General features: G+C 42.8%; 1 protein-coding gene across 2 annotated transcripts in view; it reads left to right on the forward strand.

Moving 5' to 3' along the window:
- Positions 1-17,845: 17,845 nt before the first annotated feature.
- MAN2A2 (mannosidase alpha class 2A member 2) overlaps positions 17,846-22,839 on the forward strand; it is a 658,091-nt gene continuing 653,097 nt past the window's right edge. The window contains exon 1 of one of the 2 annotated variants that reach the window (XM_085644368.1): positions 17,846-18,046. In XM_085644368.1, the coding sequence (XP_085500494.1) occupies positions 17,973-18,046 (74 nt within the window). In that variant the 5' untranslated portion in view covers positions 17,846-17,972. The remainder of the gene's footprint in view (positions 18,047-22,839) is intronic. The other variant, XM_085644371.1, reaches the window with a different exon arrangement.

A 22,839-nucleotide genomic window follows, 5' to 3' on the forward strand; every position in this document is an offset into this window, starting at 1 on the left:
TTTGGTATACCCTACCTTGAGGGCCTGGGCATAACCCTTCACCACCACTTTAAAGGCCTCCCACTCTATCTGCGCTGAATCCACCGATCCTACATTTTCTTTAAAGTAATTATTGGTTTGCTCAAGTAGTTCCTCTTTGATATCGGGGATTGTAAGCAATCAGGGGCTGAGACTCAATGCAGTACACGGCTGGCGCTCAAATTTCGTGAGTTCCACCATCACCGGGGAGTAGTCCGAGATGCCCCGCGGGAGTGCTCGGGGGTTACAAAATTGCCCTATGGACCCTGAAAGTGTTAGGAAATAGTCAATGTGGGAGGAACTTTTGTGGGCGTTGGAGTAGTAGGTATATTGAATTCCGTCTGGCTGAAAGGCACACCAGATATCAACGAGGCCCAGTCCCAAGGTGAACTCCTCCATGTGTGTGCGCAGTCGGGACACTGTCCGGGGTGGATGTCTATCTCTACTATCATCCATAGTCATGTTGAAGTCCCCTCCCATTATCAGTGTGCCCATGGGAAGGTCGGCTAGTATCTTCAAAGGGATGAATAAATGCCATAATTGTGTCCAATGTAACAATGTCATTGTGGGAAATGTGTTATATCATCCTACTTCAGGAGAAACTATTAAGCTTTTTCACAACTCTGACTGTAATTCTAATAAACTCATTTATTACATCAAATGCCCATGTGGAAAGCTCTATGTGGGCAAGACTGAACGCAAGATAAAAATTCGCATATGTGAGCAGAAAAGTACGATAAGAACACAAAACAAAAGTAGCAGTCTAGCCACACATTGGCTAGAGGAGAGACACAGCATAGCCCAACTCAAATTTTCGGTGTTAGAAAGAGTCATACATCACCCAGATATGGACCTAACTAGAGCACTTCTACAAAGAGAAACATTTTGGATCAGACGTCTTGATACCCTGATAGAGAAAGGAATTAATGATAGAATTGATTATTCATGTTATCTATACTCTCACTATTACTGTGACTGGCATGTTCTGCATGATGACCCCTGGTACATTGATTAATGTTTATGTTCTTATTTTTTGATGTATTACATTTCCACTGCATAATATATTTTTTCCGTTTCTATACTTTTCCTTTAACTGTCATTTATTATTATCTAGTTTCACTTTTTATTTTATTTTTTCACTTTTCCACATTTTATTTTAGACCTTGTATGTGTTCTTCACCCCATTTTCGTTGAGAAGTCTTGCAGTTCCTCCCTTATTGAGCGATTGGTCATTCGCATTCAGTATTTTAGTGTCTGTTTTAATATGGCGGTCTTCATTCATTTTAGTATCAGTTGGTTTAGAGTGGTGATATCAACAGATGACTCAGTTTTCTGTTTCTACATGTAGGTCGATTCTTTTATTTGGTATTCAGTCCGTTGTTTGTTTTCGAGCCGACCGCGCACTTCCGCGATTCGGCTAGTTTGTATTTCACTCGTGCGGTGTTGCGGCAGATTACCCCCTAGTCGGCTTCGCCGTTCGCTGTGGGTTCTGGCATTAAGGATTGTCGGCCACTCAACAAGGTATTATGACTTAGTATTTTTTGTGACACGGTCACGACCATGACCCTGTTACTTTTGGCATTAGAGTTACGGGCTGATTTCTGTTTGATTTGATGTCTCTAGGTGTTTGACTAGCCGCTTGGTAACCAGTATATCACTGACTGTGATTAAAGAGGTATTTATTCTTCGTTTCATCCACTCATTAATTTGGTCTGTAGTGGAGTTTTTGATTGAGCTACGCACTATTTGTTGTTTCAGATTTGCTAAGTCCCCTGAGTTTTTTTTCAGTGAGTATTCTTTCACGTATTCGTCACACTATGGTGGAGGGTCTTTTTTTTGTTCTATTGTGTATTCACCCCATAAATTAATTATTTTTGACTTATCATTATTATTTTTTGACTTCCAGTCTGCTGCTGCTTTGTTATCGATGATGCCTGCGTCATATCTTTTTGCATTATATTTTTGTTTATTTTCGTAGAATTCAAGCCCCTGAAGAAGGGCCAGCTTTGGCTCGAAATGCATTGGGCATCAAGAAAACTTACGGACAAATGAGAATTTATCGTTTGACAACTAATATGTCACGTTATGAAGGATCACGGACATTGTTTTGAACTATGTTTGATTGTATATATGCAAATACATTGCATCAACTTTTGTGTTAGTTGTGGATTTGATGTTTTATTTATAGAATTCAACAACAGCCTAATATTGTGGTGTTAATAATGTTTAATGTATAGGTATGCTTTACCCTTAGCAACAGTGCGCAGAGGATGAGTCTCATTGGCTCTGGATATTGTTGCGGCTAGTATCTTCCCCAAGTCCACCAGTGCTTCCTTACCCATTGCCGGGGGGAGGTACACAGACATGACAGTAAGTATCCTGCCCTCCCACTGCGCCTCCACCACTGCAAACCTACCCCGTGGATCTGCCCGGGTGCGTGTCAATGTAAGTGCCACATTTTGACCAGAATGCCTGTGCCCCGGGAGCCAAGGCCGCATGCACCAGTAGTTTATATCCCCATCTCGTAAGGGCTTTGCATTTGTTACCCACCATATGGGTCTCCTGCAGTAGCACCAGATCAGGGGCTTGTCTTTTTAAGTATTGCTGCACACTGCCCCTCTTTATTTTGCCCCCCATACCATTCACATTCCACGACATCACGGACAGTGAGGTATCCAAATTACCCCCCGCCATCGAATATCAGCATGCACAGTCCTAAGTACTTCGTTGCCCACCAGGGCATGATACCTGAGACTTGAAAGCTAGTCCACCCACATATATAGTTACTCAAACAGATGTGCACATTCAGAGCAACCCAGGTTATGGCTACCTTTTCTTTAAGATGACTATCTAAAGTAAACGTAAAATACGACCTCACTTGACCTGCGACTTGTAAACACAATCATAATTTCCCAGCCCCCCACCTCAAACTGCCCTCCCTGCCCCTCTGCCAGTGGATTCAGAACTACCCACTCCCCAACCAGGCAGAGTGCCTCTTTCCCCCAAAAAAATACTCATGGGTGATGGCTGGCAGCCCTTCCCCCCTGCCTTTAGCAGGATGCTCGTGTTACTCAGTATATCGTCGAAGGTCTGCTATGACGCCAGATCTTTGTCCCTTCATTAGTCAAAGTGTTCAGGTTCCTCCCCCCTTTCACCCACCCTCGTTGGTCACTTATCTGCAAACAGCACATGTCTGGCACGATCCTGGATCAGTCCACTCCACTGCGTTCTCTCTCCCCCTTTTCAGCCTGGGGTAGGCCTTCTGCCTGCTCCATCCCCTGAGTGGAGTTGCGTGGCCGGGGTCCTTCATTCCGACCCCTACGTGGACCCTCAACTCTACGCCAACCCTCCATCCAGTCCCAGGCGTCCTCAGGTGTGGAGAAAAACCACATCTTCCCCTCCGCTTCCACGCGTAGCTTCGCCGGAAAGAGCATGGTGTATTTCACCTCCCGATCTCGGAGTTCTTTTTTCACAGCCATGAAACTGCACCGTTGGGCCTGGACCCTCGCCGTATAATCTGGGAAGAATGTAACCACACAGTTTTCAATTTTGAGTGGCGGGCGAGCTCTAGCCGTCTGCAAGATTATGTCGCGATCTCTGAAGTTGAAGACACGGGCAATGAGCGGACGCTGGGGGGCCCCTGGCCTAGGACGGCACCCGGGGACCTGATGGGCTCTTTCAATGGAGAAATAGCCAGAAAGTCTTTTAGGCTGGAGGTGCTTCGTGATCAATTCTTCAACGTAGAGGTCCGCCGCAGGCCCCTCCGTGCATTCCAGCACCCCAAGGATTCAGATGTTTTTTCTCCGTGCCCTCCCTTCATAGTCGTCCAGCTGTTTCTCCATCATGGCTTGCCGATTTTGCAGATCGCTGACCTGTTTTTGAAGCTGGGATGTGTCCACCTGCAGTGTAGCCGTTGTGTCTCCCAGGTCTTTGACTTTATCATCCATTTTACGAAAGTGCACCCAGAGTAGGGACACGTTCACCGAATCAATACGGGCCTCCAGGGAAGTGCGCACACCTGATATGGCCTCCATGATGTCCTGAAGCGTGAGGTCAGATTGGGGAGAGGGGCCACCCCTTTTATCTTGCGCTTCCATCTTCTCATTGTCGCGCCCATCGCCCATCTTATTCCATGCAAATTTCGCCAATTTGGTCTGGGCTGATGTTTTATATCCTCTGCCACTCGCCATGGTCCAGCCGTCGACCTGGGGATATATTCCGCTTCCTGAGACCGCACCTGGTAGTCCAGCGGCCAGCGGCCTGTTGAGCTTCTCAGGTGTCAGCCTCCCGTGATTATCAGGGGTGGTCAGTAGCTCACCGCTGTCTCCAACCCCTGTCGTCAATTAATTCAGGCGGCTGTCGGGGTTTCTTAGTGCGGCAGAATTAGGTAAGGCCCTGTGAATCAGGTGTGAATCCAGACCTCAGTCGGTTAGGCTCTGCACGGTGTTTACCCTCCACACCAGAGCCGCATCGCTGGCCGCAGGTCTGCAATGGAGCCAGCACTTCGCCAATAGCACTTGGGCCAGTCCAGGGAGCCCATTCCTCCATCCACCGGTGCAGTGTTCTGGGAAGGCCGCCCTCGTGTCCACCGCAGGGAGCCCGCCGGTCTGATGGTGCAGGAAACCAGGGAGGCACCTCCCGGGGGCCCCCAGGCAGCAATCCCCAGGTAGAGGCTTGTGTCTGCGTCCCCAGCGGACTGCCGTCAAGCGTTGTCGGTCCGTGGGAAGCAGGAGGGGGTGGGTCTCCGCTCAGGCCTCGCACTTCACTCACGCCGGGGCCTCGATTACCCTCTCTATGGATCGCGTACTCAGGCGGCGCACACCAGCACGCACTCACCGCCGTCTTCTCTCGCCTGGTCCCACACCGCGGGGTACAATCTGCTTGCGGCTGCCCCGAGCGGCTGAAAAATTCCTCCCTGAATCTCTGTGGGCTTCTCAGGGGCTGCGGGGCTCGTACTGCTGATTACGATGGTGCCGCCGTCCCGCACCCGCTGGTCTTCTCGGTGGAGTCTTTATCTCCTCCGCTCAGGCACCTCGGAGCTCCGCTGTTCCGGTCACCCGGGTTTAGGCACTCCCGGTCCCCGGCAATCCAGGTTCAGCACACGATTGAAGTCAGGATAAGTGTCAGGATATGTGGCAAGGGCTCAGGAGCCTCGCTAGAAAGCCGCCATTCGTTTCGGCTGCTAGCCACGCCCCCCGCAGCATTGTATTTAACACCTGCAGCCCCTTCCTCAGTCAGGATCTCCCCAATTTTCTCAATTCTGAAAAACCTCTTTAATTGTAATACATTGCATATTAAAAGGCTTCGGAGTCTGTTATACCTCGTTTGGGGGTTTAGCCAAGTGTTCAGGTACGGTGACATACCAGACAGCAAAATAACAATTACCCTCACTACCGTAAATTGAGAACGCAAAGCATCGGTAGCGATTGTTATAGTGACCAGTAAACTAACAACTTGTATCTGTAGTTTCCATAGTCTGTAATCTCAAAATGTATCCTATTCATTTTGCATCAAACTGGAATATTACATTTAATTCTCAAGGAGATTTTTGATATGGCTCATTGTATTTAATCAGTAGAAAACATTGAACCACCTTGAGGCTTTTCTATGTCTACCTATTGTTGTTTCTGTTCATCGGGTGACTTTGTGATCCATTCGTTAAGTACACAGTTGTTTCTGGTTTTAGGTCTCGCCTAACATACAGCAGGAGCTGTCTGTTTGCGCAAAGACCTATTAGAATTTTACAAAGGGCTTAGAGCTCACCCATTGCTTACCATTGGTTGGCTTTATTTTCACTCTTATTTCCTTGCTTTTTATTCTTTCGTGTATGTGGTCTTTCTTTCATCTTCTTATGTTCGTTCACCCCTGTGGGTCGTGACCTCATTACTTCTATTCCTCTAATGCTTAATTTTCAGACACTACTTTTTTTCTTTTTGGTTTAGCATTCAGTAGTAGTCCATATGTTTTCCAGTGATCTCCCTTGTGTACTTCTTCCCTCCACAGTCCATGTTGCTCTCTTTTGCGCATCCGCTTCTCCTCCAAGCTCTCCATGCCGGGCTCACCATCATATGCTTCTGTCCCATGTGTTGCTTTCTTGTCCATGTGCTCCTCTCCCCCAGATCCACATTGCTTTCTCTCACCGGTGTGCCTCCCCCCCATTCTCTTTCCATTGCTGTCCCCTGCCATCTGTTTTTCTTTTCCCTATCTGCTTCCTCCAGGTTGCTTTCACCTACCATGTTGCTTCTGTACCTCACCCTCTATGTTGCTTCTGCCCCACCCTCCATGTTGATTTCCTCCACCTGTGACCTCCGTGTTGCTTCTCCCATTGGCTTAAAAATAAATACGCTTTGTGCGCTACTGTTTCTTATATTTACCAATTCAACTCAGATTGCTAAATATAAAAAAAAGCTCCTACATAATTTTTAAGGGATGCATGCCTACAAAATGATGCGTGTATACTGTCTTGTTTTTTTTTGCTCTCCTCGCTAGCTATGCTGCAAAGTATCAGGGATGCTGTACAGCATTGTAAAGATGACAAACTCTGTATAAGTCCAAAGCTTTATTCCTAAGTAAAAGAGAAAATAGGTGAGGGCCAGGCAGCACGGCTTCAACTGCAGGACACCGGTAACAACTGATGCCCTGGAATGGAACCAGCAGAGGAACAGTAGTAGCATTCCACGCCTCGCTCTGCCCACGCACAATAAAAGAGAAAGGCAATAAATAAAGGGAAAAGCAACACATAATGGAAACATGCTATGCAACACATCCCCACTCCTTACAAAAAAAGGAACAAAAATAATACAATGGTATGAAGAACAATAAAAGTAAAGTATACAAATCAACAAGGAAAAAAAAACAAGGAATATATACAAGTTACATTACATACTCTTTCAACCAAGCGGGAAGAACGCTTATCCTCTTACTATTGTTTCCTGTGTCCACACTTCCTCCAGCAAGTTAAATGGTACCCGATTCAATGGCACCCGGAAACCCCTCCTCATTCCTTACAGAAGAAGTTCCCTCTGGAGGAAGAGAATCCTTTTGATAATGTTGCAAAAAATCTGTAATATTCTGGTTGCCCACTAAGAGTTCATTACTATGGACACCATCAGAAGCCAAACCAAAATGTAAAGAATTGTAATTAAAATAGTCTTCCACCCATTCAAAATTCAATGAATCTTTAGGGGATGGAGTGTCAACATCTGGTCGTTGATTCAAATCAGAAGCAATGCTTTTAAGATTCCACACTCTTCCATCACTCACTCTAACTGCATTACGAAGAACCTCAATTACTTGTTGTGGCTCTTCAAACTGGCTCTCACCCTTGCGAACTTTAATCGGCCTCTTAATGCGAATCCAGTCTCCCACCTTAACTAGGACATACTTGGTACCATGACTTGCATCATAATACTCCTTACTTTTCTTATGAACCAACTCCGAACTGTTTTTTACCTCAGTGGGAGACCATTGTTCCACTTTACCATCCAAAAGCCAACTATGACTAAACTTGCACCTAGGTTTTCTGCTCCTCTGTAGGAAGGTGGAATCTGACTGCATGGTTGCCCCCACTTTTTTCCTGGTGTTTAAATGGTTTTTGACTAGTCCTGCTATCCAGGACCCCAGCCTATCTGCTTACTCCCTTAAATGACTGGTGTGCATATTAGATGCACTAGTGATTGGATACTGTGGTACCTTATGAGCCCCTAGTATATGGTACCCTAGGTACCTCACAGGCCTACCAGAGGCTAAAGCATGTATTATGCCACCCCTGGGAAGCAGACTAAATCTGACACCACAGGCCTGCTACTGCAGCCTGTGTGAGGTAGTGTTAGCACTCCTCACTGAGGTATAAGTCCCTATATCTCACCATACACACACATGTAAACCTATTAGTCACCCCTAAGGCAGGCCCTATCAATCCTGAGGGCAGGGTGCTTGGTTTACAATGTGAGGGGGTGCCTCTGCCTGAGCAGGGCCCCTCTGCAGCTGGCAGGGTCTATTCCCTGTGGCTGTTTGTGGATGCGGTTAAACCCTATACTCTTAAGTGCATTATAACCTACCGGTAAATGCTAACTTTGGAATGACTGCATCAAAACATGTCTTGTTTGGTATCAAACAACTTGGAATCATACCCCCACACCAGTAACGTGTGGGAGTATGATCCCACCCTTCTAGAGGGGACGACATGTATCTACTGTGGTAACACGGTAGAAATCTGAAAGAGCCCTGGCATCACAAAATGGATGCCACCAGCACAGACACTGGGCTGCCCTCCTGCTGCTGACTGAAACTTGCTGTGGAGGAGGCCCAATAGGCATCCTGTCACAGGGAGGTGTCACCACCTTCCATACAGGATTTAGTGTATTAGGGCTGGGTGGGTGCACTCCTAGAGTGCTTTGAAGTCCTGCACTGGGGAAGCAGTAGGCTCTTCTGTGCATATGCCAGCTCAAACCAGTTCAGGGGCTACCTGTCCCTGCTCTGGCGCGAAACTAGACAAAGGGAAGTGGGTGTAACCACCCCCTACCCTGACCCTCCCAGAGGAGTGGTCATAGAGCTAGTCCCTCCCTGTCTTTTAGTATAAGATAGGGAACCCTTGCCATTGCAAGTTAGATAACTCTGGACGACGCTTTACAAGAAGAATTTATTTTTTATTTATTATAGAGTTTTATATAGCGCGAACCAGACCCAAGTAAGGGTATCAGAGCGCTTTACAGGAGGTATTCAGTGAGCACTTACAAAGGAAAACAAAGCATATAAATAGACAAAACTCCTAAAGAAACATGAAGTAAACAATCAAATGAAAAGTTCAGGAGGTACAACGTTCAGCGTTCGTGTCGGTATACACTTTACGTGTCAACTTTAGTAAGCAATGCTCTAGGTCTTACAATATAGTTCAAGCTCGTGTAGATCATAGATTCTGTCAAGGAACCCGCAGACGGGGTAATTAGTGGATGAGGTTCTGGGGTCAGGATTGTGCAGAATTAAAGTAGGGCTTTGCTCATCAGGTATGCTTTTGCTTCCTTTTTGAAGATACGTGTAGCGAAGATTTTTCTGATGAATGGTGGGAGAGAGTTCCATATCTTTGGAGCAGCCCCGGAGAAAGCTCTGTTGGAAGTTTTAGACTTTTTGAAAGGTGAGGGTTTCAGAAGTAGATTGTTTGAACTCCTTGAATGTCTGTTTCCTCCAGATAAGGTGAGTTTTTGGGTTAGGTACTGGGGGGTGTTTTGGTGTAACGCTTTGTGTGTGATGCAAGCTATTTTTAGCTGGATTTGGGCTTCGTAGGGTAACCAGTTGAGAGCTTTCAGATGAGGTGAAATGTGGTCAAATTTCCTGTTATGAGTCTAGCTGCTGCATTGAGACAGGCTTTTAGCGGTGCGTTAGAGATAGAGGTAGAGATAGAGATCCTGGTCCTTCGACGTTCCACTATCTTTGGAAGACTGAAGAATCTGCCTTGGAGTCAAGGAGTGACTACCCTGCTTGGCAGGCACCAAAACTTTGAATCAACGGTCGCAAACTTTCCCGCTCCCGCTGGAGCACGAAGTCCCTGCAGCCCCGGAAGCGGATCTCCTGACTTCTCGACGGCCATTGTGAGTCCCCAGCAGAGCTGAGGCGAGTGGACCCCACGAGTGACGAGGAACAGCAATACCTGGGTACCGTGCACTATTGTCAAGTGCAACCCCTTAACGAAGTTCTACGAACTTGTACTTTGGACCATTTGTGGGCCAAGCTTCCAGCAGGTTGTGCACCGAAAATCAGCGGCCTACCCCGTCCCGAGATGACCGTGGGCTCCTGTGAAGCATTTCCTCACAAGGCGTCTTCGCGATCCCTTGCCTGTTGGCTTGTGGGTCCCCTGAAGACTTTCTGATCGAACGAAAGGGCTCCCCTGGTTGCTCCAGGCCAGCCCTCACTTACCCTCGCTGGGTGAGTCCCTCAGACCTTGCTGGTCTGCACCATTGACTAAATTCACTTTCCACGAGACTTGCTGTTGCCAAGGCTTGTTGGCTCTAATCCGGTTGCCGACACCGCAGTCAGCTGCAGACATCGTGGGACACTCCGAATCCAGCTGCTGGTCATCGTCGATCCTTCCTGGTCCTCGTGAGCGAAGAGTCAAAACACCCTTGATCGCCTGAAATCACCCGACATCCGTGGGCATCCATCTTCCTGGCCCCGGTCACTGGCAAGTGACTGTGAACACTGTCCCTTCTGCTTTCAGGTCATCTTCATCTTGAATCCAGCCTTGGATTCCACCGGACACTTTGTCAGTCTTCGCAAGCAGCAAATCTTCTTTGGCTTCCATAGAAAACAGCGACGCGACCCGACACCAAAAGACACCTATGCACCCAGCTTCCCTGGGTGAGGTAACTCGTGCACTCCAGTGCCCTAGTGTGTGTTGGCCCTCGAATTACTTACCTTGTAAGTGGCTTGCTTGTAGACTTCCTCGAAGTACCCTAAAACTTTAAAAATCCAACCACGACTTGCTCCATTGAAATCAATAGGGAACCCGCGGCTATGTTCTCACACTGCACGCGTCTCCCGTGGGTCTCTTACTTACCTGCTTTTGCTGCATTAGTGAAGCCCCAGCAATTCTACAGGCCCTAGGCCTTGTCCCCTTGCAAGTCGACTTTCCTAAACCTCTTTTTTTAGTATATGGTCTGGTACGCCCCTAGGGCCCCAGCCATATTTGTGCTTAACTTATTGTGAAACGTTGATATTTTAATGTGCTCCTGACTTCTAATCTCATAAAGAGATTAGCAGAGAGTTGTTAGTAATACATACATATATATTTGATATATATACCTGTGTGGTGTCCTTTCATTTAGTGATTTAGGAGATTATAGGGTAAAACAAGCTGCTTTACATTCCTCTAGAGACTTAGCCTGAAGGCTGCTCTCCACAGCTACCACTAGGATAGCTTTCTTTAAAAGGTTGTCTTAAACCTATCTACCATAAGAGTCGAATTGGACTGGTGCAAGGTGGCCACTATAACTAGTGACCAGCATATGTCAGCCCAACTTCTCACACCCTCATCATAATGAATGGAGATAAATCAGTAGCAGCATGAGCAGTCACCCTGTATGCCCAAACCGCTTTATGTACCTCTAGTTTCCAATCCATACGTTTGTTCATGGCAGCTTGAATCACTCCTTTTAACACACAGTCGAAGCGCTCCACAGTACCATTACCACTTGGATTGTACAACGAAGTAGTCTTGTGCTTAATACCACACCTCTCAAAGTAATCTTTAGCATTCCTAGGAGTAAATTGTACCCCATTATCGCTTAAAACACTAACAGGTAAACCTTCCATGACGAATAGTTTGTCTAAAAATGTAAGGACAGTGTGCGTGTCCACTTTTTCTACGATCTTAACAACAGGCCATTTAGAAAATAAGCCAATAGCAACTAAACCATATTCTTTGAATTCACCAACTGGTCCAAAAATGTCTACAGTTGTCACTTCCCAAGGAAGACTAGGAATTAAACATTCACTCATGGAAGGCCTCAAGGTCTCTAAGGATTTGTCTGCGGAGCAACAAATCGAACATTCCATCACAAATCTCTGTACCTCCTTATCAACTCCAGGCCACCAAAAAATGCCTTTTACCACACATTTGGTCCTTATAATACCAAAATGACCCTCATGGTACAGCTGTAACACTTTCATACTCAAAGTTTTTGGCAGAATTATCCTGTCGCCCCTCATAATCAAATCCGTATCCAGTGACAGTTCCATTCTCACCTCTCAGAAGGGTTTCAAATTACCACTTGTGCTGTCTTTCTTGGGCCAGCCTTTACAGATATGTTCTGACAACGCTAGTAAATCTTCGTCTTTAAGCTGCTCTTCCAACCATTCAGTTTTAGTGACAGCTGGTACCCCAGAATCATGAACAAAGGCGATACTGAAATTCCCCCAAGGATCATCCACACATTCTTCTAGGGGTGCCGGTTACCTCGCTAAACAGTCAGCCACAACATTGTCCTTGCCAGGCACATAAGTGATCTTGTATTTGAAAATTAACAACCTAGGCAATTCTCATGAATAGTAACATAAGCTAATTCTGTATCCAATAGTCAGAGCAACTCAAACAATGAAACAAATATGGAAAGTATTGTTGTTTTTTAATTATAATTAATGTGTACATTCATAAATAAAAACAATTTTATTATGCATAAACAAGTGCTAAAATCATTACAATCATTAAAATATATTGTGGTCTACATAAGAGTGAGAAGTAAACAATGCTGTGGCACAACTGTATACTTTTCGACGCGCGTTTCGGCGTAGTTAACGCCTTTGTCAGGAAAAAGCCACAATTCCTGTAATTTAAAAAAGAAAAAGTCTAAACAACATTTCGCAACTACTTTTTTGTATGTATAGCACATTTGTCATTGTTGAGATTGACATATCATGAATCTGACTAGGAAATATTCTTGAGCTGATATAGGGTATGCCTTCATTCCAAAATTATGTTAATATCTTTTTGCTCATGCAAACATTTTGCTAAATAGATAGAGGGAGAAGGGGTAAAAGAAGAAAGGTGGGTAACTGGTACATAAGTATGTATAAACATTTAATGAAGAATTGTTTATTTATTATTTTAACTATTCAGAGTTTTGAGAGAGGAAAGAATAAAGAGAGGAGAAAGAGGAGATAAGTTCTAAGTCTTTCTTTAGTGCTAGATACCAATCTTGGGTCTATTCTTTGATTGTATATCTACCTGTGCTCCAATTGATGAATGCTGGAGTTCCAGGAAGTTAAAAATGTTTCAGGTAGATGGATACCTAACAATGCAGAGCACATGGTTATATCCCTGCAGAAAATTGCAATTCTCAATGATATTATTTGGACAATTATGGTTTGTACCTTGATATATGGTTATTCAGCTAATGGTAATCGGTCAGTCAGGGAATAGTTAGCATTTCTTTTGTGTGTTACATGGAGATTGGCTCGTAGAGATGATTAAATCTAAAAATAAAAATTAAAGAACACATTACTTTTGTCTATTCCTTGTTAATGGATCTAAATGAGTTGACTATGCTCGGTTCCTTATTAATATAGATCAAGCATTACCTCTGTTTGGTAGCGGGCTCTTTTTTAGGTGCCAGATCTTGATTAAATGGTGGATATTTGGCATATGAGCAACAGAAGCGAGGTAGGTATGATTTAACCTAAAGGTGGAAAATAATAAAGAATTGGTTGAAATAGGGCAAAAGAAATGAAAAATGAAGCTACTTCTTTTTTTAAAAAGAAACTTGTATTTACACATTTCTTCAGGTGTTGTTGTTACAAACTGAATAGCGGTATAGCTACCTGCTTTGCTATTGGCGTATGCATCGTATTCGTTTAGTTAATGCCTGTTAGGTACTGGTTCTTGTTGAATACGAAGCGTATTGTTGTCAATTAACGCAAAGTAACGATGTGTCTATTAGACGAATTTATGTATACCACGATAAGATCTCGTGGTGCTTACCTTAGTATTTAGACGCTTTTAATGTCGACAAAAATCCTCCGCAATGCGTAAAATGATATGTCCCTGGATGGTAAATGGAAGGCGAATACCGCCTAAGTACTAACTCCTTTTGTTTGACGGAGTTCATCGTACGCTACGCTAGTAGCAACTTTTGCATTACTCACATGCCCTCCGAATACACTTATTATAATACATTTTAAAGTTGCCAATAAAATATTAAAAAAAGAGATAATCACACGTTGGAACCTTTTTTCATGACGAAATTTAGTTTCACGTTAAAATCTAAATGTTCTACCGACACGTGAACCAACTTAGCCAATAGCAAATTGCTATGTGAATAATACTATCACCGTGGGAGTAGCGTCACACGCTACTCGACACCGCCATGAGTCACGCGAGAAGCGTCTTACGCTTCACGTCCCCTGAACGCGCCAATCATGATACACCCCAAAGGTGCCGAAAAAATATATAAACGCGAGGCACTTAGGCGGTATTCGCCTTCCATTTACCATCCAGGGACATATCATTTTACGCATTGCGGAGGATTTTTGTCGACATTAAAAGCGTCTAAATACTAAGGTAAGCACCACGAGATCTTATCGTGGTATACATAAATTCGTCTAATAGACACATCGTTACTTTGCGTTAATTGACAACAATACGCTTCGTATTCAACAAGAACGAGTACCTAACAGGCATTAACTAAACGAATACGATGCATACGCCACTAGCAAAGCAGGTAGCTTTACCGCTATTCAGTTTGTAACAACACCTGAAGAAATGTGTAAATACAAGTTTCTTTTTAAAAAAAGAAGTAGTTTCATTTTTCATTTCTTTTGCCCTATTTCAACCAATTCTTTATTATTTTCCACCTTTAGGTTAAATCATACCTACCTCGCTTCTGTTGCTCATATGCCAAATATCCACCATTTAATCAAGATCTGGCACCTAAAAAAGAGCCCACTACCAAACAGAGGTAATGCTTGATCTATATTAATAAGGAACCGAGCATAGTCAACTCATTTAGATCCATTAACAAGGAATAGACAAAAGTAATGTGTTCTTTAATTTTTATTTTTAGATTTAATCATCTCTACGAGCCAATCTCCATGTAACACACAAAAGAAATGCTAACTATTCCCTGACTGACCGATTACCATTAGATGAATAACCATATATCAAGGTACAAACCATAATTGTCCAAATAATATCATTGAGTTTCTGCAGGGATATAACCATGTGCTCTGCATTGTTAGGTATCCATCTACCTGAAACATTTTTAACTTCCTGGAACTCCAGCATTCATCAATTGGAGCACAGGTAGATATACAATCAAAGAATAGACCCAAGATTGGTATCTAGCACTAAAGAAAGACTTAGAACTTATCTCCTCTTTCTCCTCTCTTTATTCTTTCCTCTCTCAAAACTCTGAATAGTTAAAATAATAAATAAACGATTCTTCATTAAATGTTTATACATACTTATGTACCAGTTACCCACCTTTCTTCTTTTACCCCTTCTCCCTCTATCTATTTAGCAAAATGTTTGCATGAGCAAAAAGATATTAACATAATTTTGGAATGAAGGCATACCCTATATCAGCTCAAGAATATTTCCTAGTCAGATTCATGATATGTCAATCTCAACAATGACAAATGTGCTATACATACAAAAAAGTAGTTGCGAAATGTTGTTTAGACTTTTTCTTTTTTAAATTACAGGAATTGTGGCTTTTTCCTGACGAAGGCGTTAACTACGCCGAAACGCGTGTCGAAAAGTATACAGTTGTGCCACAGCATTGTTTACTTCTCACTCTAATGTACACCACAATATATTTTAATGATTGTAATGATTTTAGCACTTGTTTATGCATAATAAAATTGTTTTTATTTATGAATGTACAAATTAATTATAATTAAAAAACAACAATACTTTCCATATTTGTTTCATTGTTTGAGTTGCTCTGACTATTGGATACAGAATTAGCTTATATTACTATTCATGAGAATTGCCTAGGTTGTTAATTTTCAAATATATATTACCCTGTCCTAGGAACTATCAGGGGGTCCTTGTTATTTTCGAGAACATAAGTGATCATGTACACATATTCTTTCATTCTCCTAGAGATCCTAGCTAATCTTGCAGATACCCCAACACTGCCCTCGGCGGTTAAAATTTTCACCAAAGGTCGATGGTCTGTGCGAATGGTGACTGCCTTACCCCAAACAAAAGCACGAAAGTGTTCAAGAGCCCAAGCACAGGCCAGTGCCTCCCTCTCTATGATAGGATATTTACACTCGGTAGGAGATAAGGCTCTAAATGCAAATAAGATTATCCTCTCGCAACCATTACATCCTTTCAGTGATAGGACTGCACCCAGTCCTTTATCACTCACATCAGTGCTCAAAAAACAATCCGAGTTAGGATCAAAACTGCTTAGGGCACTAACTTTTTCTAAGTCAGCTTTAACTAGGGAATATTCTGCCTCATAGTCAGCTGACCACTCAAATGTTGCATTCTTCTTGAGAAGTGAACGTATATTGTACACCTTGCTGGCAAAGTTAGGTATAAATTTGGCACAATTTTCGGCCATGCCTAAAAATGATCTCACCTCATCTTTAGTAACAGGAGGAGGTAAACCAACAATGGCATTGATCAACGAAGGCTTGGTTTTCACACCATCCTCACTTATTATATGTCCTAGATAAGACACATTTCTTTGTGCAAATTTACACTTGCTAAATTCAACAGTCAAACTTCCAACATCTCATTCAAAATATGATCATGCTCTTCTTTACTTCCGGCTGCGATTAAAATGTCATCTTGTAAGAAACTCAAGCCCCTCATTTTGCCAAACAACCTGTGCATCAACTGCTGAAAAACTGCAGCAGCAGAAGCAAGGCCGAAAGGCATACGCCTGAATTGGTAACACCCAAACGGTGTAATGAAGGCCGTAAGCATTCTTGACTCAGGTGTGAGTATGACCTGGTGGTAGGCTGCAGATAAGTCTATAGTGGAAAACCAAGTCGCTACCTTGAGTGATGAAACCATCTCATTGATTTTGGGCAAGGGAAATTTCTCAATAACAATGTTATTATTTAGGTGGCGCAAATCAATGCATAAACAAATATTTCCATTGCTTTTGCGCACCATCACAACCGGAGAAATCCACTCCGAACTCTCCACTTCCTCAATTACACCTTTTGCCATTAAACCCTTTAACTCCTTATTGACCTCGTCCCTTATCAACATAGGGACTGGTCTTGCTTTGTGCACCTTAGGTACAGCGTCCTTAAGTACAATCTTATGTTCGAATCCTTCGAGTGGCCCAAAATTCTTTCCAAAAACACCAGGACATTTTTTTACCAAGACATCTCCAAACCTAGTGGTTTCATCCACTACAAGTACCTTTTCTTCGCTATTAGGATCAAGGATGATATGTAGTTTCAACTTTTCCGTTTTTCTCTTTCTGTTGAAGTGGGGCTTGCAGAAATCTAGTAGTGGCAGGCGAAAAACAACGGTGGAGGTGTACACAGCCAAAAACCTCTTCAAGGAATGTAGGCGGCAAAAAAAAAAAAATCTCTTTCCGATAAAAAAAATAACTTTCGGTGGAGATTGATGTGGATCCGTTTCTAGTCGTCGCCAATTGTAAAGATTACAGAAACTCCGTATAAGTCCAAAGCTTTATTCTCAAGTAAAAGAGAAAACAGGCGAGGGCCAGGCAGCACGGCTTCCACTCAAGGACACCAGTAACAACTGATGCCCTGGAATGGAACCTGAAGAGGAATAGCAGCAGCATTCCATGCCTCGCTCTGCCCACGCACAATTAAAGTGAAAGGCAATACATAATGGGAAAAGCAATATATAATGGAAACATGCTATACAACAAGCATCGCTATAAATTATTTGCAAAGCCAATAGGTCACGAAGGCAAGACACGTTCGCTTTGCCAGTGCGCGTTAACATATGTTTTGGAACTCTATTTGTAAATGATTCACTTAACTTTCGTAAATCAATAGGCTAGTCGCTCAGTGTATCAAATCCATTTCTTTCAGTAGCATATGCCCTTTGGTTGCTGATTTACTCCCAAGCTACGCCACCGGAATCCAGGCATGTCACCCGTAAATCTAACCCACCGGTGTCGCCAACAAGCAGATGACGGCTGCAGTGTTTATATACGCCAGAGACGTGTGCAGACTTCACGACCAATGAGCACTTTGTATTTCTTAGCGGCGAAGTAGGATTGGCTAAGGGACAGCTAAGGCTCCAATCTTAGGTCACCTTGCACTGTACGAGACCCTAATACTTCCAGACCATTCCAGATTATGTTTAGCCCTGCTATTGGCTGTCATGCGACCCGACCCGGAAGTACTACAATTGTGATTAGTGTCTGATTTTATAAGATCAATAGCCGGCAACAGATTTAGGTTGAATTCACGGATGGGCGTTGTAAGTAGCTGACAGATGGTCACCTTATGCACACATGCATATTCTGTACGGACGTGTCTTCGAGCCAGGCATAGAGCGACAGGGCTCGACCTGCCAGCACCCCAGGAGGTAGGTGATCGTGAAACAGCTGTACGTCCCTTCCCAGCATCACCCTCTGTTTCCAGCTCGAAACACACTCTTCAGTGAGACAAACCAGTACGTCCAGGATCAGGAGAACCAAGTAAGATGTTAATTGCTATTTTCCTCGTTGCATCCCCATCAGCATCCCTGCCTCAGTTACACAGAGAGACTCTACAGCGGGTTTTATCGTCGCAGCTGCCAAAATAGTAGCCCTTCTTACATGTGACACCGTCAACTAGCAGGACCCGGCTTTTTACACAACAGCACATTCACACGGAGATGTTTAGTGCATGCCTACAGTGTTAAAGGAGAAGGAATGAGTATCAGAAAGCAGCAGGACTGCTGAATGTGTCACACATGAAAAGGGACCGCTTATCAGCTATACCTAGATTGTGTTCATGACCGGGAGTAGCACAATGACCTACGAGACCTATAGAACCCGATCTCCAGATGCACCCATTTACAAAACATTACAAAAAACTCTTGATTGGTAGTGATGGTTTGAACAGCCGCACATCCAACTTGAATGTACTGTGAATAGTAACCTATATAGCTGTACTCGAAAAAATGAAATATCTCCCGAAATTTGGATGTGTTCTTAACAGTAATTCTTTGGTCCAATGTATGTGAGATATACTAACAACTCTTTATTTACATCTTTCTACGGGGTGTCATCTTTTGGCATGTGGGACACTCCTTTCTCCAATTCACAACACTGACCCAGGGACTGAGACAGAACATTACATCAGGCCAGATTCAGTAAGAACACTTCAGGATCCCAAAAATTATGTGTTTAAAAAATACACACACTAGGCACTGATTACTAGGATGATCAATAATACTGTTGTACTCTGTGAACTCGCCTCTGCAAGATCCAATTTGTCTTGTCAGCTGAGTCCGGTCTTTTTACACCACTGTTTAAATAATGGCAGAGGAGCAGGTTTCGTAACTGTAACACTCTGCCTTTACTAGGGCACTGTAGATTTCGAGTCTTCACACCAATGTTTATAAATGGCGCAGGTGTCCCCTTTGGGATACACCAGTCCGACTTCACTCCTAGATATACACCCTAGAAATAGTAGTAGCATGCCTAATTTGAATTCTCTTTCTTATTAGCTAATTCTGGTCCTTTATGCCTTTTGTTTTAAAAAGACGGAGGTGTTTCAATCGGAATTTACCTGTCCGCCCACATTGCTGCCCTTTGAACTTGGGTCTTACATGTTACTGTCCCAAAATGGCGGAGATAAGGAAACTTCAAGTACTCATAGCGAACCCTAATATGTTCATAATAAATATGTTTACTCTCATTCCTTATCTTTAGGATTGGTTCAACAATAACGGACCTTTCACTGATTCCTCGGGCAATACTGTGCCCTCGGTGCACTTCAACACTAATGCAAAAGATATTCAAGGTACTCTTTTCTTTTCCCTCGCACTTGTTAGACGCACGTGGAAATCTCTTTCGCATACTGTCACTCGTTCTACGTTATCACGGTGTCTTTCCGGGCTGCTGAACTTGTGGTCTGTGCACTTCCTAAGTAGCATCTGACTCGTAAAACACTTCAAGGATTTCTTTGGGCTTTCTGTTCTTTCTTCTCCGTTTATCTTATATCTTCTTACTTTATTAAACCATTTCACAAAAACAACTCAATATTTGTGTTTGGAGTAAGAATATCATGCATCCATCTTCCGTACTTGCAGAAAGATAACCTTGAACGAATTCCTACAGTAAATGAGGAAATGTTTTCAGCTGATATGAAAGCAAACTGTGATATCAAACAAATCTTTTGTTTTCTTGACCTTATATCTTCTCCAAATTCTGCTTACAGCCTTGATAAAGTTACTTGTAGTAACGAAACACGTGTCGGCTGTCTTTGGGAGAAAGAAACCAACTTCATCATTTGGACTGTCACATCGGAATATGATCTTTCTGAAATTAGAATAGAGAATATAGAACATTCATCCAATTTTGAAATGTTTTGTATGGATTTGACCTGTTTACTTACACCTTGTAACGTTAAGCACATCACGTGAAATTCTCAAGTTACATGGCTGTTTTTGGGAGAAAGAAACCAACTTCATCATTTGGACTGTCACATCGGAATATGATCTTTCTGAAATTAGAATAGAGAATATAGAACATTCATCCAATTTTGAAATGTTTTGTATGGATTTGACCTGTTTACTTACACCTTGTAACGTTAAGCACATCACGTGAAATTCTCAAGTTACATGGCTGTTTTTGGGAGAAAGAAACCAACTTCATCATTTGGACTGTCACATCGGAATATGATCTTTCTGAAATTAGAATAGAGAATATAGAACATTCATCCAATTTTGAAATGTTTTGTATGGATTTGACCTGTTTACTTACACCTTGTAACGTTAAGCACATCACGTGAAATTCTCAAGTTACATATGAGATTAAATTCTGTAAAAAAAAGAATCTCTGTATGATGTTCTTCCTTTTGAAATAAGGACAATACATATTGTGGTCTCAACTTTTGACAACAGAATAGCACCTATTGTCATCAGAGTGTTTTCACTGTAGTATTGTTGAACTTTCTATGACATATCTGTGATATATATTTGTCGTTATCACAAAAACTTTGGAGTGCCGGGGTATAGCTATGTGCTAAAAAATGTTTAGAACAGACTCTCTCCCAGGAGAATTTCTGTCTAGTTCACATCTCTGGTAGTGGGATGTTAGTCTACCATGAGAGGCACCATAAATTGACTCAATAGTGCATACTGTTTACTATAGGATTTGGATGTGCGGCTGTTCAAACCATCACTACCAATCAAAAGTCTTTTGTAAAGTTCAAGTGGTGGTCGGCACTCCATTCTTTGCATTGCAAGCTTTAATTGCGAACTGAAATAAGTAACTCAGACACTCACTCACTCTAGTGCTCACAATGGCCACATATGATGACGAAAGAGACAAAATCTTTCAGGATCTCTTTACAGGAGAAACAAGAAATACCACTAAAGCAAAAGTAATCAATGAACAGGAAGGCCTAAGACTAAAGTTCATCAAACTTGAGATATTGAAAAAACAGGAGTTATCTAGGTGGTGGGATTCCACCACCCTGAAAAGATATCTAGACATCAGACAAATACCCCGAGGATTACGGGTCATTATATTTCCCTCTTTTGAGGACTTGGACCCGGATTTACTAAAAGAATGGGAGGATTTAATTACCACCTCCTCATATAAGATGATGGATGTCCTGATCCGCCATGCGGAACGTAAGCGTAACAAATTACTCGGTGACATCACACAGGTGGAACTGGAAATAAAAAATCTAAACTTGCCGGAAGCCACTGAAAAGAACTACCAAATACTAAAGGGAATTCTTAGTAGCTCCCAACTGTACATAAAAGATAAAAAAATGAGGAAATTCAAACGTGACGAGACAGATTATAAGAACGGAAGAGTCTTCACGTTTGCAAAAAGATTCGATGAAGACAGACCCAAAATGTAGACAAGAATGTCACAGCAAGTAGACCGGCTACCATAGCCTCCACAAGTAACTTGGATCTTTCGAGTATCCACAGTGACAATAGTACAACAGCAGAACCAGAGCCTACGGTCTCTGGTTCGAATGTGGATGTCACCACCTCATCTTTTTTAGAGGAGATGAATCGGTTCTGCAAAGGGTCGCGAAACATCTACAACCGAGATGCCCCAAAAAAACAAGAAGGGGTAGGGGCCGGAATAGGCGGGAGGGAAGGAGCTACAAACACCAGATCCTCAGCCCGCAATGCAAAGAACTGAGTCTGACCAATTCCATTGAACTGAATAATGAGGGTGTTGGACCAGTATGTTAAAAAAATGTGAATATTGTTAATTTGTCTCACTATGAACTAACAGCATGTGATGAAAAAGTATTGACTAAAGGACTTAGTTTCTGCCCTACTGCTAGACCTGATTTTGTGAATATTCATGTGGACTTATTTAAGTTTACTAGAAAAGCCAAATTAAAAAAACATTTTGAAGAAAATCCGATTTGTGTTGTTCCCACTGCTTCACAGACAGGACCATGTAATCAAACGATCAGTGAGATCGAAAATGTTTTCACTCTCTCGTCCTTAGACGATAGCTCTGTGTCAATGTTGAATGTCTTAGAAGATAGTGGCTTGAAAATCAAATCAAAATTTGTTCCCAACCTACCCTCGGATAATATGATAGATGCTTTTCACAAAGCAGTTACCAAAGATTTACATATTTTAGAGGATAACTTGAGAGACAGACATAAGCAATATCAATACAATCTTACCAAACAAGAATACTCGTCACTCAAAACACTGGCCAGCAACACAGAGGTTATAGTAAAAGAAGTGGACAAGGGTGGCAACATTGTGCTTATGCGGGAGGAAGACTATATAGGGGAAATAAATAGACAATTACAGGACAAACGGGCATATATTAAACTGCCGACTAATCCTTTGAAAAGGATTACTACCCTTATAGAATCCAAACTCGAAATGTGGCATAAACAAGAACTACTTACAGATGGAGAGGTCAGATATCTATTTGTACCAACACCCAAAGCACCTTGTTTCTACACCCTCCCAAAAATACACAAGTCAGCCTCATTTCCTCCGGGCAGACCAATAGTGTCAGGCCTAGGATCGCCAACAGAACACCTATCAGAATACATAGACATCTTTCTCCAACCCTTTGTGATAAACCTCCCATCTTACCTTAAAGATACTAGGGATCTCTTAAACAAACTAGAAGACATAGAATGGCGACCAGACATGTCATTTGCAACACT

This window comes from Triturus cristatus, chromosome 3_1 (assembly GCF_964204655.1).
Source record: "Triturus cristatus chromosome 3_1, aTriCri1.1, whole genome shotgun sequence".
NCBI classification, from domain to species: Eukaryota; Metazoa; Chordata; class Amphibia; order Caudata; family Salamandridae; genus Triturus; species Triturus cristatus.